The 18,321-nt window shown below is 48.2% G+C and overlaps 1 protein-coding gene across 1 annotated transcript in view; it reads left to right on the forward strand.

Moving 5' to 3' along the window:
* Positions 1–8,403: 8,403 nt before the first annotated feature.
* PARD6B (par-6 family cell polarity regulator beta) overlaps positions 8,404–18,321 on the forward strand; it is a 36,714-nt gene continuing 26,796 nt past the window's right edge. Inside the window, exons 1-2 of the mRNA XM_073580604.1 lie at positions 8,404–8,649; positions 16,449–16,671. Coding sequence (XP_073436705.1) covers positions 8,581–8,649; positions 16,449–16,671 — 292 coding nt within the window. The 5' untranslated portion in view covers positions 8,404–8,580. The remainder of the gene's footprint in view (positions 8,650–16,448; positions 16,672–18,321) is intronic.

Raw genomic sequence — 18,321 nt, forward strand, 5'->3', positions numbered from 1 at the left:
GGGCTGCGGCCATTATGGCAAAGTTTAAATAGGAGGAACCTCTTGTAGTACCCCACGATTCCCAGAAAGGCTCTAACTTGCTTCTTTGAGAGTGGTCTCGGACAGTTTTCGATTGCGTCCACTTTACTGATCTGGGGTTTGATCTTGCCTTTACCTACTACATTTCCTAGATATTTGTCCTCTTCTTTCCCCATGGCACTTTTTTTTTAATTTATAGAAATCCCCGCCTTCCTGAGAGCATCAAACACTGTCTGGACCTTTCGCAGATGACTCCCCAATCTGGGCTGAACACTACAATATCGTTTTGGTATGCCGCAGCGTAAATCTTATGAGGTGTGAGGATCCGGTCCATGGCCCTCTGGAAGGTGGCCGGAGTTCCTTGCTGTCCAAACAGCATATGGACGTATTGAAAGAATTTGTTTGGCGTAGAGAAAGAGGTCTTCTCCTTGGCTTCTTGTGACATGGGGATTTGCCAGTATCCCTTGGTTAAATCCAGGGTGGTTATGTACCTTGCCGGCCCAAGTCTCTCAATCAGCTCATTGGCACGCTGCATCAGATATGCATCGAATTTGGAGATTTAATTCCGCTTCTTATTATCATTACAGAACCTCCATTCGCCATTGGTTTTTATAACCAGGACAATTGGGTTAGATCACCCACTTCTGGATTCCTCAGTGACTTTGAGATTTAGCAAATGATTTACTTCCTTGGCGATCAGCTGCCGGGCCTTGGAAATTCGATAGGGCTTCAAGTTCACCCACAAATGGGGTTCCCTAAATCTGAGAACTTTTCCGTTATTTTGACTCCGTCAACATCTGCTTCTGGCTTGATCAGCTAACATGGAGTTTCAATGTGCTCCCTGTCTTTCCAAGGTTTGATAAAATTGATGTGGTACACTTGGTAGGGTTTTCGTCTTCCTGGGTGATGAGCTTGTGGTTCACTTCACCAAGCTTCTCCACCACCTTATAGGGGACTTGCCATTTGGCCAAGAACTTACTCTGCACTGTGGGAATTATTGCGAGGACTCATTCCCGGAGGATGAACTCCCTCCCCCTGGCAAACCAAATATAGTCCTTTGCTTAAGCTTCTTGTGCCTGGAGGAGATGTTGATGTGAGGAGATGTGCATCTGGACGATGAAGCTTCAGTGTGGGGTGACTTTGCCGGTGGGACAGGGCCTGCAATACTTTTAAGATTTCCTGGTGACATATAGGCCAAAAGAATCTCCGCATGACCAGTTCTTGAGTTGTGTCCATCCCCAGATGGCCACCCAAGATATATGAATGTGAACGGGCCATGTCCAACACCCTCCATCTATGAAGGTATGGGATGTGTAGTGTACATGGTCCACCTAGCTATGTCCTGTGTACACTCCACCAGGCTAAGCCCAAGTATGAAGGTACAGGTTGTTTAGGTGGTCAGTCAGCCATCTCATACTCAAGTATGGAAGTACCGGACGTGTAGCTGGTGAATGTGCTCAGTCCTGTACACAGTCCACCTGGCCATTTCCTGGTATGAAGGTACAAGACATGTAGGTGTTCAGGGCTATATACAGTCCATAAGGCCATGCCCAGGTTTGAAGATACAGGATGGGTAGGTGGCTCAATCCTGTAAAAAGCCCACCAGAACATGCTCTGGGTAGGTGGCTCAGAGCTGTACACAGTCCACGAGGCCATGCCCAGGTATGATGGTACAGGATACTTAGATGCTCAGTCCACCAGTTCATACTCAGGTATGAAGGTACCGGACATGTAGGTGGCTCAGTCCTGTACACGATCTACCAGGACATACGCACATATGAAGGTAGAAGATGTGTAGGTGCTCAGTCCACAAGGCCATGCCCAGATATGAAGGTAAAGGATGTGTAGTTTCTTAGTTCAGCCGGTCATGCCCAGATATAAAGGTACATGACATGTAAGTGGCTCAGTGCTGTACACAGTCCTCCAGGCCATGCCCAGATATGATGATACAGGATGTTTGGATGCTTCGTCCACCAGACCATGCTGAGGTATGAAGGTACAGGATGTGTAGGTGGCTCAGCCCTGTGCATGGTCAATCAGGCCATGCCCAGTTATGAAGGTACAGGACATGTAGGTGGCTCAGTGCTGTACACAGTCCACCAGGCCATGCCCAGGTATGATGGTACAGGATGTTTTGATGCTTCGTCCACCAGGCCATGCCCAGGTATGAAGGTACAGTACATGTAGGTGGCTCAGCCCTGTACACAGTCAATCAGGCCATGCCCAGGTATGAAGGTACAGGACATGTAGGTGGCTCAGTGCTATACGCGGTCCACCAGGCCATGCCCAGTTATAAGTGAAAAGTATGCACTCAAAATAGTGCAGCTAACATTTATGGAATGTTCTTGTACATCCTAACAGGCCATTCCAGTTTTTATCTGATCACTTCTCTAGAGATACCTGGTTATGTAAGTGACACCTGATGAGTTCTAGATTCCGAGCGTATGTGCGACTCGAAGGCCTATGAAAGGTATGTATGGTATTATGTACATCATTCTGTTCATCCGAACATGTCAGAAATCAAAAGTTTCCTGCACAGGCTCATCCTTTCCTGTGTGGTAGAACGTGGAAACCTGACTACACCCTGCTGAGGAACGACAGAAATTCTGACTATTTCACTGAAGAACTTCACAGCTTATCTTGTATCAATAAAGTCGATAAGATTCGACCTCCGTGGCCAAAAGCCTCTCTATACGGAACAGAGTGTCTATGATCCGTGATGACAACATCACTGCAATTATCACAGCCATAAATTCCATCTTTACATGTCAGAGCCACCCCCACCCCAGCTGGGCACAGCCACAAGTATGGCTGCCCATACTACACCGCCGCTGTCATCTCTGGAGAGTGCCTGAGGACATTGCACTTATCAGCTCGTAAAGAAGACCTGTTGCCACTCCTGGCACAAAAATACTTGTGTTATCCATGTAACAACAATTCTGAAGCATCTTTCCTTGTAATTCTGAGTTGTGCCATCCCTCTGTTATTGCTCCTGAACATTTATGAATACATTGTCAACAGGGTGTTACCTTTTACTTTGTCAAAGGGGTGTGTCCCTACCCAGACTGACATCGGCAGCACTGATTGGACAGTGTCAGAATATGGAAGGACACAACCCCAATTAGGAACACCCAGTTGTCACTTTATTCATAAATGTGTAGTAGGAATAACAGAGGAACGATACAATGCAGAGTTCTAAAAAATACAGATGCCCAAGAGCTTTTATTTTATGAATATTAACAATAAGAAGAGGTGTTGGGTCCTTTTTAAAGAAGATCTGTCAACAAATTTCACAATATAACCAGTTTGCCTTATTAAATAGATATCGTAGACCTGATGAGGCATGCGTACTTACTTTAAAAATCCAAGTAATGTAAGAATGGCTGTTAAAAATCTGTTTTTTTTTTATAAGTCCCCAATCCCCTTCTGCGTAACCCAAAAAATACCTTTTAGAATCCCCCCATATAGAGCTGTCCACTTTGGCCAGCCCAATGAGTTGGTCTTGCACTTGCGCCCCCTCCCTTGTTGCAATCGCCATAGTCCTTCCCTGCGTCATGTAGATGATGCGTCCGACATCATCTCCACAGCGTCCCCCAATCTCGCTCCTGCGCAGGCGCACTTCTCTCTGTCCTACTGAGGGCAGAGTAATGTACTCTGCGAATGCACAAGGAGAGTACAAAGAGCGCCGTTGACCTGGAAGTAAAGTCGGCGCATGCGCAGATGCCGATTGTGATAACAGAGGAGGTGCTGACCAAGACCAGCGATGCCCATAGGACATGACTGCGATGTATGGGGGATAATATAAGGTATTTTGGGGGATATCAATATCAACAAACGTGCCAATATATACTGAGAGGGTGGTAATTCCTAGGGTCACCCTTGCAATTAATAAATATCAAAATTATCGCAACCAGAAATCTGCAGGTTGGATATATATAGTAACTATCAGACATAAGATAGTAAAAATGTATAATTTTAACAGAGTATATTTAAAAGAAAATAAGGTAGTTCAGCAAATATGCATTTGGTAATGGGCGTATAGTCCATATAAAATGTATAATTACCGAAAAGTGAATCCAATGTAGAGTAGTGGCGTCCTGTCCTGTGTCCCTCACCACGATGCGCGTTTCAACCGAGGAACTGCTTTGAAACGCGTGTCAGGGTGCGGAACACAGGACAGGATGGCACTACCCTCCATTGAATCCACTTTAGAGGTATTTATACTTTTTATATGTTCTATATGCCCATTTCCAAATGCATATCTAGGATGGCTATTATACAATGGGGTAATATTAGTTTATTGCTATTGTTATTAATTCTACCTTCTGTGGACATATGGACTTCTTAAGTCCTTGTTCTGTGTCCCTCTATGTTGACGTACCTTATCTTCTTTTCTTTTAAATATACTCTAATAAAATTATACATTTTTATTGTCTTATGTGTGGTAGTCACTCTATATATCCAGTCTGTGGATTTTTGATTGTGATAATTGTTGATCTTTATTTTTGGGGATATGCAGAGAGAGGGGGATTGGGACTGATGTGCAGGTTGCTTGACTGCTGTAATAGAGGCTTTAAGGCTGTGTGCCCACGTTGCATTTTTGAAGCGTTTTTGAAGCGTTTTTCGGGGTCAAATCGCTTCAAAACCACTTAAAATAAGCATCCCGTTAATTTTAATGCATTTTGGCCTTATTGTGCCAATTGATGTGTTTTTTTCCGCATAGGAAACGCTTAGCGGCTAAAAACGCAGCATGCTCATTATTTTCTGCTTCAGTCCGCGTTTTCAGCTGTTTCCTATGAGTCCAGAAGACGCGCGGAAAAAAAGGTGCAAAAAACTTGCGTTTTCTTGGGAAGAAGTCCGGTTTTGTATCAGTTTTAAAACACTAAGGGTATGTGCATACGTAGTTTTTAGGTGCTGCGGATTTCTCCCCGCAGATTTTGTAAAATCCGCAGGTAAATTTCAGGTCAAAAGACCTGCGGTTTACCTGCGGATTAAACTGTGGTTTTATCCTGCGGTTTATCACCTCTACAATGGAGGAGATGGTGAACCGCAGCGGAATCCGCAGAAAAGAAGTGACATGTCATTTCTTTCTGCGGATTTGAAACCGCAGCAAAACCACACGGAAAATTCCGCAGCATGTGCACAGCGGTTTCCATTTTGCATAAAGTAAATTGGTACTGCACAACGCAGCAGATTATGCTGCGGACCCGCAGGGCCAGAAATGCTGCGGATCTGCAGCAAAATCCGCACCGTGTGCACATACTGTAGCCTAAAGGCAGTGGCTGTATTTTATATTGGGAAAACCTGGTGACAGGTTCCCTTCTAAATTGCTAGAGCTGTGGTCATAAAATGCTCATTTTTATTTTAGGATTATGAAGTCACACTGACATGAATTTTCAAAGTAAGTACACCAGTCTCATCAGGTCTAATACAGGACTGCTTCTTATATACAGGTAGGTATCACTATGCAGGAGTACTGCTCCTTATAGACAGGTAGGTATCACTATATAGGAGGACCGCTCCTTATACACAGGTAGGTGTCACTATATAGGAGGACTGCTCCTTATACACAGGTAGGTGTCACTATATAGGAGGACTGCTCCTTATACACAGGTAGGTGTCACTATATAGGAGGACTGCTCCTTATACACAGGTAGGTGTCACTATATAGGAGGACTGCTCCTTATACACAGGTAGGTGTCACTATATAGGAGGACTGCTCCTTATAGACAGGTAGGTGTCACTATATAGGAGGACTGCTCCTTATACACAGGTAGGTGTCACTATATAGGAGGACTGCTCCTTATACACAGGTAGGTATCACTATATAGGAGGACTGCTCCTTATAGACAGGTAGGTGTCACTATATAGGAGGATTGCTCCTTATACACAGATAGGTGTCACTATATAGGGCTGCTCCTTATAGACAGGTAGGTGTCACTATATAGGAGGACCGTTCCATATGTACAGGTAGGTATCACTATATAGGAGGACCACTCCTTTTGTTCGGGTAGGTATCACTATATAGGAGGTCTGCTCCTTATAGACAGGTGAGTGTCACTATATAGGAGGACCACTCCATATGTACAGGTAGGTGTCACTATATAGGACCACTCCTTAAATACAGGTAGGTGTCACTATATAGAAGGACCACTCCTTATACACAGGTAGGAGTCACTATATAGGAGGACTGCTCCCTATGTACAGGTAGGTGTCACTATATAGGAGGACCGCTCTTTATACACAGGTAGGTGTCGCTATATAGGAGGACCGCTCCTTATACACAGGTAGGTGTCGCTATATAGGAGGACCGCTCCTTATACACAGGTAGGTTTCGCTATAGGAGGACCGCTCCTTATATACAGGTAGGTGTTGCTATATAGGAGGACTGCTCCTTATACACAGGTAGGTGTCACTATATAGGAGGACCGCTCCTTATACACAGGTAGGCGTCACTATATAGGAGGACCGCTCCATATGTACAGGTAGGTGTCAGTATATAGGAGGACCGCTCCATATGTACAGGTAGGTGTCAGTATATAGGAGGACCGTTCCATATGTACAGGTAGGTATCACTATATAGGAGGACTGCTCCTTATATACAGGCAGTGTCACTATATAGGAGGACCGCTCCATATGTACAGGTAGGTATCACTATATAGGAGGAACGCTCCTTATACACAGGTAGGTGTCAGTATATAGGAGGACCGCTCCATATGTACAGGTAGGTGTCACTATATAGGAGGACTGCTCCTTATACACAGGTAGGTGTCACTATATAGGAGGACTGCTCCTTATATACAGGCAGTGTCACTATTTAGGAGGACCGCTCCATGTGTACAGGTAGGTGTCACTATTTAGGAGGAACGCTCCTTATGTACAGGTAGGTATCACTATATAGGAGGACTGCTCCTTATATACAGGCAGTGTCACTATATAGGAGGACCGCTCCATATGTACAGGTAGGTATCACTATATAGGAGGACCGCTCCTTATACACAGGTAGGTGTCACTATATAGGAGGACCGTTCCATATGTACAGGTAGGTGTCACTATATAGGAGGACCGTTCCATATGTACAGGTAGGTGTCACTATATAGGAGGACCGCTCCTTATACACAGGTAGGTGTCACTATAAAGGAGGACCGTTCCATATGTACAGGTAGGTGTCACTATATAGGAGGACTGCTCCTTATACACAGGTAGGTGTCAGTATATAGGAGGACCGCTCCATATGTACAGGTAGGTGTCACTATATAGGAGGACCGTTCCATATGTACAGGTAAGTGTCACTATATAGGAGGACCGCTCCTTATACACAGGTAGGTGTCAGTATGTAGGAGGACCGCTCCATATGTACAGGTAGGTGTGACTATATAGGAGGACCGCTCCTTATACGCAGGCAGTGTCACTATATAGGAGGACCGCTCCATATGTACAGATAGGTGTCACTATATAGGAGGACCATTCCATATGTACAGGTAGGTGTGACTATATAGGAGGACTGCTCCTTATATACAGGCAGTGTCACTATTTAGGAGGACTGCTCCTTATGTACAGATAGGTGTCACTATATAGGGGGACCATTCCATATGTACAGGTAGGTGTGACTATATAGGAGGACTGCTCCTTATACACAGGTAGGTGTCACTATATAGGAGGACTGCTCCTTATATACAGGCAGTGTCACTATTTAGGAGGACTGCTCCTTATGTACAGATAGGTGTCACTATATAGGAGGACCATTCCATATGTACAGGTAGGTGTGACTATATAGGAGGACTGCTCCTTATACACAGGTAGGTGTCACTATATAGGAGGACCGCTCCTTATACACAGGCAGTGTCACTATATAGGAGGACCGCTCCATATGTACAGATAGGTGTCACTATATAGGAGGACTGCTCCTTATATACAGGCAGTGTCACTATATAGGAGGACCATTCCATATGTACAGGTAGGTGTGACTATATAGGAGGACTGCTCCTTATATACAGGCAGTGTCACTATTTAGGAGGACCGCTCCATGTGTACAGGTAGGTGTCACTATTTAGGAGGAACGCTCCTTATGTACAGGTAGTGTCACTATATAGGAGGACCGCTCCTTATACACAGGTAGGTGTCACTATATAGGAGGACCGCTCCTTATACACAGGTAGGTGTCACTATATAGGAGGACCGCTCCTTATACACAGGTAGGTGTCACTATTTAGGAGGACCGCTCCATGTGTACAGGTAGGTGTCGCCCGCACAAAGCGGAGTCTTGTCTATCACACATTTTGTCTCCCCTCCTCTTACACTTTGCTGTCACATTTGTTGTTGTTTCCATGGTAGCCGGCCATAGTGACGTCATCACGTAACGCAGCGCTCCTTTCCAGGTGTCCGGCTGGCCTTGTAATGGGCGTGGTCTGCGGATGGGGCAGTGGGCGGGGTATTGACGCAGACGACCGAGAGGTGGGATTGTGACGTAGCGGTTCCAGGCTCCGTGTCACACGGGAATACCTTCCAGTTACAAGCGCAAGGTGGACGAAGAGACGAGAGGAGAGAGCGCTCAACGGCAACATGAACCGGAGCCACCGGTCTACGGGCACCAGCAGCAGGTCCCTGGGTACCGTGGAGGTGAAGAGCAAGGTACGTGCCGGAGAAGCTGGAGGGGGAGAGAGGGGAAGGGTGCGTACTACAGACACCTGCCGCAGGGGAGGAGGCGGCACCGGACTGGGGCTGAGAAGGGGGCACCTCCCGGGGAGGAGAAGCGGACATGGGGGTGCACCTACCGGAGAGAAGAAAGGGACGTGGGGGGCACCTGCCAAGGAGGAGAAGGGGATGTGGGGGGCACCTGCCGGGGAGAAGGGGACACCTGCCGGAGAGAAGAAAGGGACGTGGGGGGCACCTGCCAGGGAGAAGAAGGAACCATGGGGGGGCACCTGCGGGGGAGGAGAAGGGAACATGGGGGGGCACCTGCGGGGGAGGAGAAGGGAACATGGGGGGGCACCTGCGGGGGAGGAGAAGGGAACATGGGGGGGCACCTGCGGGGGAGGAGAAGGGAACATGGGGGGGCACCTGCGGGGGAGGAGAAGGGAACATGGGGGGGGCACCTGCGGGGGAGGAGAAGGGAACATGGGGGGGCACCTGCGGGGGAGGAGAAGGGAACCTTGGGGGAGCCCCTGCGGGGGAGGAGAAGGGAACGTGGGGGGGCACCTGCCGGGGAGGAGAAGGGAACGTGGGGGGCACCTGCCGGGGAGGAGAAGGGGACACCTGCCGGAGAGAAGAAAGGGACGTGGGGGGCACCTGCCGGGGAGGAGAAGCGGACATGGGGGGGCACCTGCCGGAGAGAAGAAAGGGACTGGGGGGGCACCTGCCAGGGAGGAGAAGGGGATGTGGGGGGCACCTGCCGGGGAGAAGAAGGGGACACCTGCCGGAGAGAAGAAAGGGACGTGGGGGGCACCTGCCGGGGAGAAGAAGGGGACACCTGCCGGAGAGAAGAAAGGGACGTGGGGGGCACCTGCCGGGGAGAAGAAGGGGACACCTGCCGGAGAGAAGAAAGGGACGTGGGGGGCACCTGCCAGGGAGAAGAAGGGAACATGGGGGGGCACCTGCGGGGGAGGAGAAGGGAACATGGGGGGGCACCTGCGGGGGAGGAGAAGGGAACATGGGGGGGCACCTGCGGGGGAGGAGAAGGGAACCATGGGGAGGCACCTGCGGGGGAGGAGAAGGGAACCTTGGGGGAGCCCCTGCGGGGGAGGAGAAGGGAACGTGGGGGGGCACCTGCGGGGGAGGAGAAGGGGACGTGGGGGGGCACCTGCCGGGGAGGAGAAGGGGACGTGGGGGGGCACCTGCGGGGGAGGAGAAGGGAACGTGGGGGGGCACCTGCCGGGGAGGAGAAGGGGACACCTGCCGGAGAGAAGAAAGGGACGTGGGGAGGAGAAGGGAACATGGGGGGGGCACCTGCGGGGGAGGAGAAGGGAACATGGGGGGGGGCACCTGCGGGGGAGGAGAAGGGAACATGGGGGGGGCACCTGCGGGGGAGGAGAAGGGGACACCTGCCGGAGAGAAGAAAGGGACGTGGGGAGGAGAAGGGAACATGGGGGGGCACCTGCCGGGGAGGAGAAGGGGACACCTGCCGGGGAGGGGAAAGGGAACGTGGGGGGGCACCTGCCGGGGAGGGGAAAGGGAACGTGGGGGGGCACATGTTGGATAGGAGAAGTTTATAAGGTGGAGGAGGGGACATGGAGTATGTGCTTCCTGTTAGAAAAGAGTGGGTTTGTTGGGGGGCACCAGTTTGGGGAAAGACAAGGATGCATATAGGGTACACGTGATGGGCGTGGAGGAAGATACATGTAGGTGGCACTTGTTGAAAAAGAGAAGGGTGCATATTGGTGATGCCCGCTGGCTTGAGAAGTGGAGAGGCAAAGGTGAAATGGGGGCTATTTGCGGAAGATGAAAGTGCGCCCCCAGGTAGCTAGCTGTTGTAGTATAAAGCGGAGGGTTTCTCAGGTGGGCACTGCCTGGTGATGTGAAGCTTCGTACCAGGGATGGTGCCCACTGGGAGTGCCAGGTAAGGATCTTTCCAGGTAGTTTGTACTTAGAAGACTCTTGGGTGCTGGCACCTGCCTGTTTTCTTGTGGGTGGTCATAAGTGACCCCGAGGTGTTGCAGATTGTGTATGGGCTGTGTCTGGTAGTGTGCCCCCCGCCCATCCTCCGGGTTACACAGTATCCCTTGTTATTATTTGCTCTCCTTACATAACACCTCTAGGTGTGTGATTTGTGAGAGCTAAATATAGAGTTGTCAGCAGCGGTGTCGAGTATGTGCTGTTAGAAAGTTGCCCGTTGCTGACGTAATAGGGGCGAGATCTGCCATACATGCATTGTACAGATCAGCCCGGGCGTCACAGCGCTCTTCCTACTGTGCACAGGTGCAGGTCAGCTGATCTGTACCTACACCTCATACTGGGCCTCATGCAGGTGGAGCAGCCTCTGGTGTCCACTCTCTTCTCTGGGGGGACTAAAGTAAAGGAGTTTTGCAGGATTAGAAAAACTTCTTTCTTCCAAGCACAACTGTGAAATGTGTCCCTGCACAGCTGAGAGTCACCACTCAGGAGCCTGGGAAAGCTTCCCATCCTATTAATGAAGCGCTACCTCTCCGAGAGGCCAATAGCAATCCTTGCCTCGTCTACCTCACGAATGCTCGGAGAGCTTCCTGACAACTTCTGTGGAATGTGTTTTGCCTGTTATAGATGTAGTCACAAGGAATCCTAGGGACTCAAACTAAAATCCTCCCTACTTGTGCCAGTGTGCTCCTAATGGAGGTGGACGTAAGTGTGCAGCTTTGCTTTTCAGCTGACAGACTGCTGCGGTGGCTGCATTCGCTAAATGACAATCTGCAGGTATTATTATTATTATTATTATTATTTATTGTTATAGCGCCATTTATTCCATGGCGCTTTACATGTGAGGGGGGTATACATAAAAACAAGTACAATAATCTTAAACAATACAAGTCATAACTGGTACAGGAGGAGAGAGGACCCTGCCCGCGAGGGCTCACAATCTTCAAGGGATGGGTGATAATACAGTAGGCGAGGGTAGAGCTGGTCGTGCAGCGGTTTGGTCGATCGGTGGTTACTGCAGGTTATAGGCTTGTCGGAAGAGGTGGGTCTTCAGGCTCTTTTTGAAGGTTTCGATGGTAGGTGAGAGTCTGATATGTTGTGGTAGAGAGTTCCAGAGTAGGGGTGATGTGCGAGAGAAATCTTGTATGCGATTGTGGGAAGAGGAGATAAGAGGGGAGTAGAGAAGGAGATCTTGTGAGGATCGGAGGTTGCGTGCAGGAAAGTACCGGGAGACGAGGTCACAGATGTATGGAGGAGACAAGTTAGGTATGGATTTGCCTTTCAGCAGCTTGGGAAAGCTGGATGCTTGCTTTTATAGAAGCTGAAATAAATGCCATGTTTGTTGTTTCTCAGCTTTTCCAGATCACTGTACTATTGGCAGAGGTAAGACTTATCAGACTGTGCAGAATGTCTTGATTTCAGGATTTTGGGGAAATATCTGGTTACTGTGGCATGTGAGTAAGATCCTTGTTGCCAGTGGTGCTGTTATCTCCGAGTTGTCCTGCAGAACCCATACCTTTTACACCTGATGGATTCCGCCTGCAGAGGCGTCCCCCAGGTAACACTTCCCGGCAGAGCAGCAGTTATAATTAGCGTCTTGCTATGTCCCGTCCTTGTGACGTTGCCAGGTCTTAATCCAGCATGGCAAGGTCCAAGACTTACCCAGCCCCGCCGTGAGCACACTGAGGTCAGCGGGCAGCGCACTAGCGCCTGCCCTAGATCTGCAGGACTCCGCACCTGCTCAGGGGTCTTTAGTGCATATTGTTCCAGTATTTGATGCTTTTGCATTTTTCTATGAGCTTGCTATTTATTAAGCATGTCGGCCCTACTTTGCAGTAGTCACAGTGAATCTCCTCTCATATTTATAGTAACTGTCCTTAAATCCTCTGCGCCTCAGACTCTTTAGCTTTCTTTGTGTGCGGTCATCAGTGGGTATCTTTGGGGTTCTGGTTCATGTTGGCACTATCCTTGTTTGCTAAGGGCTGTGTGAATTTGCACCCTCATAGCTGGAGGGGGAATTCCACCCTCGCAACAGACATCAGACCCTCCTGTCCTGGGATAGAGCGGTGTACAGGCATTCACCAGTAGGGTCCTCGTATTGATTTCATCCATGCTGCACGGACTTCCTGGCTGGCAGACATCCACTGTATGACTATACTGCTTACGTCTTTGCCCAAAGGGACAGCAATGTTGCATCTTTCCTGCCGCAGAGACCACCCGGCCTGTACTCCTTGTTGTTCTCTTCCACCTCCATGTCCACATTCAGCTCCTTATAAGAGCAGCATTAAGACCGTAGCAGGGTGAAAGTCTCCCATGTGACCGCTTTCTACAAACCTCTATATCTCGTGCATTTACTGACGTCTACTAGTGATTTCATTTGTAACCTTTGATATTTCACGTTTATTCTTCAGCCTGCAGATAGCGAATAACTGAGTTCCTGGAAAAAATTTCCCCAATGCGGCAGATGTGCGTTTACCCAGTAAAGGGGTCTGCCCAGCTCCATAAGGTCAAACTTCCATGTCCAGAGCTGGAAACCAGTATGGACCTGGTGTTTTGCACAGCTACGGGTTTGCTACAATGTATCGTCAACAACAACAATTGGAGAATAATTGAAACAGTTAGGAAGTCGCAGGACTTCTTAATCATACAGTCAAAGATGACGGTGGAAATACCAAGTGGACGCTAACACTGGGCACAGCGTAACGAGCTGCAGCGCCCGGACCCCTGGGCGAGCAATCTGGGCGCTAAGTGGCAGACTGCGGCTTGTATAGCAGGTTGTGCTGCTGCTCCTGTCTGGCAGGTGACTATGAAGAGAGCCTGACTGGCTGCAAGCGCTATCAGATTGTCTTCTGACCCCCCAAGGGCACGGAAGAGTTTGCTTTACCTTAATTAATTGAGTGTCTCTAAAGATAAACAGATTACGCTCCTGCCTCGGCTTGTCTTCTACCAGTGACAGTAAATTGTGTTAGGGTCCATTTACACCGCCGATGATCGGAAATGAGCGTTTTAGGAATGCCTGTTCCCCGATTATCAGAAAACAGACCGGCAATCACCTGACAACATGCTCGATCGTCGGCTAAAGTAGTTTTTAAGCAGGCTTAAAAATCACCGTCAACATAGTGGAAGCAGGACCAGTGCTTGCGAGATGAATGAATCTACGTGCACAGAACAATCGATTACCGATCGTTCTGCATGCATAGGAAGCGCCGTCGGCCTGTCTAAACAGACTGTTAAATAATCACTGATCAGCGTGCATGTCGTTTAACAGTTGCAGTTGATCTGTTTAAAAGGACTCCAGTGTTTGTAAATATATGTATATATTTATTAGCACACAGAAGAGGTCCCGATTGCATACAGGTATACTCGCAGCGCTCCGTCCATGTATGTGCACATAACGATCAGTACAATTGAAGCCCCTAAAATGACAGGCAGAGCAAACATTGTAAAGAAGCCGTATTTGACAACACTTGAAGCAGACGGGCTCAAGTAGAAAGTATTCACTATTATGTTTGGAGAATATATACCCTTTATTGATATACTTGGAAAACACAAATACGGAGACCTCACAAAAATGGATTAAAAACAAAGCGCACACCATCAACCACAGAAATAATGTGCTTGGCTGGGAACACTATCCCATAATTGAGTGCTCTCCACAAATATATGCAGTGCTCCCCATAATATATCAGCGGTACTAGAAACTTCTCTCATAAATGTGAAGCAATAGCACGAAAGCGTCAAAAGCAAAAAGTGCTGTCAAGAGGCACATAATACTCCTCTAATGGAGAGAAATCCCTGTGTGCATATGATGAAACACCGCAAGAGAATCCGTATAATCTGATATTCAGCAGTGTAGACAGCGTATGATAGCCCAGTCTGTGTACCAAAACCTTGGAGAGATCATAATGGGGATGGGGGAAAGTGCGACAGTATAACTTTGTGTGTGCTCTCTGCTTGCACTCTTCGTTACATACGTGTGTGTGTGTGCGCGCACCCTCGCCGGCACGCGCCTACGCCCATGTGTGTGCGCGCACCCTCGCCGGCACGCGCCTACGCCCATGTGTGTGCGCGCACCCTCGCCGGCACGCGCCTACGCCCATGTGTGTGCGCGCACCCTCGCCGGCACGTGCCTACGCCCATGTGTGTGCGCGCACCCTCGCCGGCACGCGCCTACGCCCATGTGTGTGCGCGCACCCTCGCCGGCACGCGCCTACGCCCATGTGTGTGCGCGCACCCTCGCCGGCACGCGCCTACGCCTATGGGCACGTGCAGCCTTGCCGGCACGCACACAAACCCATGTGTGCTCACCCTTGCCGGCATGCAGATAGAGATGTGTATATAGATAGATATATTTGTACACCCTTGCCAGGATGCACATGTACACGTAGACTCCTGGGATGTTACAAGCTGCTATTTTTGCGGCTCATTATCCATTCTTAGAAATCTCTATTATGTGTTTTTTCTGGAACTTGCGAGCTCGGGTCGCTTGCTTATTAACCTTCATGTTTCATGTTGCAGCACAGTTACCCATTCCAGCAAATCTCCGTGCCTAACACTTGCAGCCACAGCTCAGAGACATCTGCCTGCGCAAAGGGAAAATTTAGCATGACACTGACAAATCTCTCTTTTTGATTGACTTATTCTTTTTTTTGTTTTTTTCTCTTCTATGATTTTCTCAAATGTCTGTCGCCCAAATATCAAAAGCCTCATTCACATTGGCCTAATTCCCCATGTGACCTTGCAATACTGTCATTAATAGAACATTAAAGGGTTCATCCTTTACATAACTTGGGGTGCAGTAAATTAGAAATTCCTCCACCGTTTACTGAATTAATGCAATGTTCTCTGCTGTGTTCTTTAAATAGGTCGTAAATGATGATTATTACTAGCGTTGAAGGGGTTAATTAGAGTATGCAAGCCGCATACCTGCGGTAGTGAGTGTGAGCAGATGAAGTATTTGCCGTAAGCCTGAGTGTAATGTGCTTTTTGGTGTTTATGTGCCTGACTCAGGCGCTCGGCATTGTCCTTCCTCCGACAGGCAGAATGTGTTCTGACCTCTTAGTCACACATAGGTGTGTCCGATCCGAGGGGAACGAGGTATCGGGACGTATGCAGCTGACGACAGGCCCGGTGCCTCGTACAAAGCCATTTCCGTAAAAATAGAAACAAGCTCTCTGATTAGTTACATAGATTGTATGTTTATCAGGGACCCTGCCGCCGTAGATCCTGAGACCTCTCCGCACGTTTGCCTACAAGCCCCTCTTTTCTCACGAAGAGCTCTGATTTTGATAAATCTCCCCCATTTTTCAAATAATTTTGCGCACGAGTCATTGCCGTGCAGAAATCTGCAGCATCTGACCGTATACTACCTATACACCGGAGTTTAAAAGGTTGCGGGAAGAAATGTGCGCAAAAGTGAAAGCGTGGGGTTTCACATCTGCAGCGAGCTCATTCTTGTGCAAATTTTCATTACGGATTTCACCCCAGTCAGTGCTTTTCTTTTAAATAAAGTACTGTGATATCCGCAACAGAACGCGCAAGTAACACATTCAAGATGCCTGTCTTCGTTGTCGATTTGTGACCCTATCTGTAGCAGAAAATTTCCCTTTGGTAGTAATAGTTTGGTTTTAGGAAGAAATGCCTATGGCCATGCTTCTCTTCGCTGCCCCCCATAACCTATGACAGCCCCCCATTTTCATAGCCCAATGGTGTTATTGTTCTGATTCTCTACGGATAAGAAGTCCATTATTTATGCGGCATTTATTGTCTATTAGCTGATTCACATTTGTGTTAAACATTTTTTTTTTTTTTTGTCTTCGCAGTTTGGCGCAGAATTCAGACGCTTTGCCTTGGAAAGGTCAAAGCCTGGAAAATTTGAAGAGTTCTATGGATTACTTCAACATGTACATAAGATTCCCAATGTGGATGTGTTGGTGGGGTACGCAGACATCCACGGGGACCTATTACCTATTAATAACGACGACAATTACCACAAAGCGATAACTACGGCCAATCCCTTACTTCGGTTATTTCTACAGCGGAAAGGTAACATCATGTGCATATGTCAGTCATGACTTGTCTTAACTTTGTGGTGCCGGTTAGTCCTCCATATCTTAATCTTATATATCGGTCTCAAATCAATTGGATGCTAAGTACGAACTGGAGCTTTTTTTTTTTTTTACTGCCAGCTTGTGGCTCAGACACCTCTGCTAACTATGTAGCTAAACTCCGGGGGGGAAGACTAGTTTCTCCCGAATCAGATTCCTGTGCAATGCCCATTGTAAGGATGACCCCACTAAGAATACAAATAACCAGAGCAAAGCCTGTGCAGACACTGAACAAGCTGCAAGAGTTCAGCTCTGAAGCCTAAAGAATTGTAATTGCATCTCTGGAGTCCAATGTGAACATAAATATTAAATGCGTGTGTATATAGGAAGGCCCTAAACCCCCTCTTTACCTATTTCCTATTTATGGAGTGAAGGATCAGATTCCTCGTTGTCGCAGCTTGCAGGTGGATTTAATGTTGAATCCAGTGATAAGAGAATAGTATAATAAGGAGGAAATTCTGACTAACTGTCCCCATAGACATTAGATAAGACGACCCCAGTGATTTTTAGCAAGATCTGCCGACTGTGTATGGGGGTCTCCCCGACAGATGATGTAGAAGGCGATAAGGATCCAGCCTGTTGGATTTCAATGTTCAGTGGTGAGATAATAGAGAACACGGGAGCGCTTGGCCGAGCGTTCCTGTATATAGGAGAGATGACAGTCAGATGTATGTCCCATCAACATACCGCCATCTAATGTGCATGGCCAGCTTCAGTGTCTGTCTACTGTAGGTCACCTCCAAGACTCGCTGTAGTTTCCTTTCAGAGTCCCAGCGATCCTGGTCCAATCCCACGTTGGTGGCTTCGGGCAGAGCAGGAATCTGGCGCTGTGATATTTTGTGCACTGGACTGTGCTGCTTTTAGTTTCTTCTCCACAGAAAATAACTTTCTTTTTTTTTTTAATGCTTTGGTAGAAAAACACCTCCCACGCGTCCATGGTGCGGTGCTCAGCGTTTCCTTGTGCTCCTTTGACGTGCAGGCGTTGCGTTGCTGTCTGACTCTTCTCCGTCGGAGGTTTTTGGTCCATTAATTTTGTGTTTACTTATAGCTCAGGCGCCGATATTTAGAGCATTATCTCCTGGATTGTTAATGATTCACTCCAGCCTTGGCAATCCACGGGAGTTACCATCCAACTTTCCTGGAGTGCTGAATGGCCGCCATTCTAGCTATCCACCCATGCCGGACCATGAGCAGGGGTCAGAATAAGAACAAAAGTGGCAGCCCATTAGTTACCAGCCAGCTTTCCTGTTATTTGATCTGAATGGGAATCCTTCAGGGAAAATCGGCGATGACCAATATGTCCGCCATGAAATCTCCCCCAGCGATTGCAATGGACGATGTACTGTAGATCTGCGATGGCACCATGGTCAGATATTGCCATCAGGTGTCTTGCATTGTTTTCTAGGTTCTGTCCCTTTAACTGCGCACAGTTGTTGTTTCTGGGAGCCGCTGCCGTATAATGGGCTGATTATATTAGTGTTGTATTCGGTTGCATAGCTGAGTCTCTCTCACACGACAAGTTCCAGATCCAATATGGATTCCGCCCGGGGCAATCTCTGCAGATCGGCGCGGCCAGGAGAAGAGGCTT

This window comes from Dendrobates tinctorius, unplaced genomic scaffold (assembly GCF_039654945.1).
Source record: "Dendrobates tinctorius isolate UK_male_01 unplaced genomic scaffold, ASM3965494v1 ptg000065l, whole genome shotgun sequence".
NCBI lineage: Eukaryota > Metazoa > Chordata > Amphibia > Anura > Dendrobatidae > Dendrobates > Dendrobates tinctorius.